Source organism: Phaseolus vulgaris, chromosome 2, assembly GCF_051622355.1.
Source record: "Phaseolus vulgaris cultivar YP4 chromosome 2, ASM5162235v1, whole genome shotgun sequence".
Taxonomy (NCBI): domain Eukaryota; kingdom Viridiplantae; phylum Streptophyta; class Magnoliopsida; order Fabales; family Fabaceae; genus Phaseolus; species Phaseolus vulgaris.
Genome location: NC_143499.1, coordinates 26,958,525 through 26,961,558, shown reverse-complemented (window position 1 = coordinate 26,961,558; position 3,034 = coordinate 26,958,525). Strand labels below are relative to the sequence as shown.

At 37.4% G+C, this 3,034-nt stretch overlaps 1 protein-coding gene across 6 annotated transcripts; it reads left to right on the top strand.

Annotated features, from left to right (window-relative positions):
- Nucleotides 1–2,742, top strand: LOC137811144 (putative polyamine transporter At1g31830). 6 transcript variants are annotated; one of them, XM_068612760.2, is made up of 3 exons: nucleotides 1–472; nucleotides 580–650; nucleotides 884–2,742. In XM_068612760.2, the coding sequence occupies exons 2-3, from the start codon at nucleotides 648–650 to the stop codon at nucleotides 2,339–2,341; spliced, it is 1,461 nt and encodes a 486-aa protein (XP_068468861.2). In that variant the 5' UTR covers nucleotides 1–472; nucleotides 580–647; the 3' UTR covers nucleotides 2,342–2,742. The 6 variants fall into 6 exon arrangements, with proteins under 6 accessions (XP_068468861.2, XP_068468859.2, XP_068468862.2 ...); XM_068612758.2 differs by having other exon boundaries at nucleotides 46–325; XM_068612761.2 differs by having other exon boundaries at nucleotides 51–325; nucleotides 791–2,742.
- The last annotated feature ends 292 nt before the right edge of the window (nucleotides 2,743–3,034 follow it).

Sequence of the window (3,034 nt, the reverse complement as noted above, 5' to 3'; positions counted from 1 at the left end):
GAAAGAAAAAAATTATAAATTATTAAGAGAAAAAATGGATATTTCAGGTTAGTGTTGGGTGCAAATCTAATATGATGCGGGAGAATCAGCCCCAAAAACATTGAAAGACCCAAAAATAGTAAAACCCAGATACAATCCGAAACCGTTCAATTTTCTTCTTTCCTTTTTTAATTTCCTTGTTTCCTTCTCTATCAACCCTTCATTTCGATCGGGTCTCATAATTGGGTTTCTAAAGCTTTTCACAAGTGGGTTTATACCAAGGAGGCTATTGCTTGTTGTCGGTGTTCCAAGATCTGTTCCCAGTTCCCCTCCACCCTCTTGATGCGTGCGTATTTGTTTGAACTTTAAATATTTGAAATTTATATTAGCCCAGTAGACCCATCTTCGTAAATATTTTTTTTCCTTTCACTTTGCTGTGTGGTTTGGTGGGTTGTTGGCTCTGTTGATGGATGTGGGGATGTTTGCGACAGCGGTGATGAATCCGGTTTATTTTTATGACTTTTATTTGATTGTTGGAGTCTTAAAAGCACTTGATTTTGTGATTGTTGATGTTATTTCAAAACTGTGTATTTGGTTCAGGTGCTCGACGCTAGATTTCACGATGGAGGATGTTATCATCTCCACCCTGACAGGATAACTTATCTTCCATGGTTCGTTCATTAACCGTTTTTCACACTCTATTTTTAACACATTCTCCACTGTTAGTGTTGATTTTTTATTAAACATGTAAAAATTAGTATACCTTACTTTTTATTTAATGAGTTTAACTAAAATAATTTTTTTTCATTAGTAATGACTGTGCTAAAAGGAGTGTATCTGGAACTGTTGCCACACTCCTCAACTTCTGATTTTGCTATTCTTGAAAAAAACTATATGGGTGCAGAAATTCAGGATTGCGGCTGTTAATAGACAACAAGCTTCCATTGAAATGGGGGAGTTCCCCCAGGAGGAGTATGTAGCTGTCAGTGAATTACCTCCCATCAGGGCGAATCACTCAAGGAAAGTTTCAGTTCTTCCTCTTGTGTTTCTCATCTTCTATGAGGTTTCAGGTGGCCCTTTTGGGGTGGAGGATACTGTGCAGGCAGCTGGTCCTCTGTTAGCCCTCCTTGGGTTCTTGATTTTCCCATTAGTATGGAGTATTCCTGAAGCTTTGATCACTGCTGAGCTCGGTACCATGTTCCCTGAAAACAGTGGTTATGTGGTTTGGGTTTCCTCTGCTTTGGGTCCCTATTGGGGGTTTCAGCAAGGTTGGATGAAATGGCTGAGTGGGGTGATAGACAATGCTTTGTACCCAGTTCTATTTCTTGACTATCTGAAGTCGGCAATCCCAGCTTTAGGTGGTGGTTTGCCTAGAGTTGCTGCAACATGGGGTCTGACTATTGTGCTCACTTTTTTAAACTATAGGGGTATGGTCATTGTGGGATGGGTTGCTGTTTGTTTAGGGATTTTCTCACTACTCCCTTTTGTGGTTATGGGGTTCTTGGCAATTCCCGATCTAGAGCCTTCTAGATGGACTGTGACAAATCTCCATGATATTGACTGGAATTTGTATCTGAATACTCTATTTTGGAATCTTAACTATTGGGACTCCATAAGTACTCTTTCTGGAGAAGTGGAAAATCCAAAGAAAACTCTTCCAAGGGCTTTGTTTTACGCTGTGATCCTAGTAGTTATAGGGTACTTCTTTCCGCTCCTAATAGGTACTGGTGCTGTTCCTCTCAATCGGGATCTTTGGACGGATGGCTACTTCTCAGATATTGCTATGATTATAGGAGGAGCGTGGTTGAGATGGTGGCTTCAGGCTGCTGCCGCCATGTCAAATATGGGAATGTTTGTTGCTGAAATGAGCAGTGATGCATTCCAGCTACTGGGGATGGCTGAGAGGGGAATGTTGCCTGAGATCTTCAGCATGAGGTCTCGCCACGGAACACCTCTAATAGGAATACTCTTTTCAGCATCAGGTGTGATTTTACTATCATGGATGAGCTTTCAAGAAATTGTAGCAGCAGAAAATTTCTTGTACTGTTTTGGGATGATTTTGGAGTTTATTGCATTCATTTTGTTAAGGATTAAACATCCCAATGCATCTCGTCCTTACAAGATTTCAGGGGGAACAGTTGGAGCCTTTTTGATCTGTATCCCTCCCACAATATTGATTTGTGTTGTGTTGTTTTTCTCCTCCCTCAAAATAATGTTTATAAGCCTCTTTGCTATGGCAATAGGCCTTGTGTTGCAGCCTTGCCTCAAATATGCGGAGAAAAAGAGATGGATGAAGTTTTCCCATAATTCTGAGCTCCCTGATTTTGGCAATCAGGAGATCACTCGCTCTTTGGTGTATTAATCTCTCCTGTTTCAATAAAATGAACACGATTTGCTCTTCAAGGTCTTTAAGGAAGCTGGTTAAGTTTAAACTATGAAAGGGAAGCTTTCTATCCAACACCTTTGTTAATTCACTTGGTTGTCTTTAATTTTAGTTTGATCAATAGATAGATGAGAGGGCAATTAGAAACATGGAAAGTAGAATTTGGTATTTCTTGGGAAACACATTATTTGTTTAGAAGAAAATTCTGTTATCATTTGAAAAGGGAGAAAAATAAAGTATAGACATTTTTCTTCTTTAATTTTAAATTGTTTGTTAGAGAAGCTAAATCATGAATCCAGTTCATTTGGGGGCTTGTGGAATGTTTGGTAGATGTGCTTTTGTAAAAACTTTTTAGCAGTAATATTATTTTATTTTCATTATAGAATTTATTACACCTATTTACATTGTTTTTCTTCATTTTTAATATTAATTTCATATTTTATGTCATTTTGTTATAAAAATTGTTGCATAAGTTTTAGGTAGAAGTTACTACTTTTCTTTCAAAAGTTCATTTTTTATATTTAAAATTATTATTAACACTGAAGTCCAGTTTCGTTCATCATTTTTTCTTCTGGTTCAAAAGATACTAAAGATTGGATTTGATTCCATCTGTGAATGGTTCTTGAACAGATATGTTAATTTTAGAACTCAATTGATTTAAATAAAAATAAA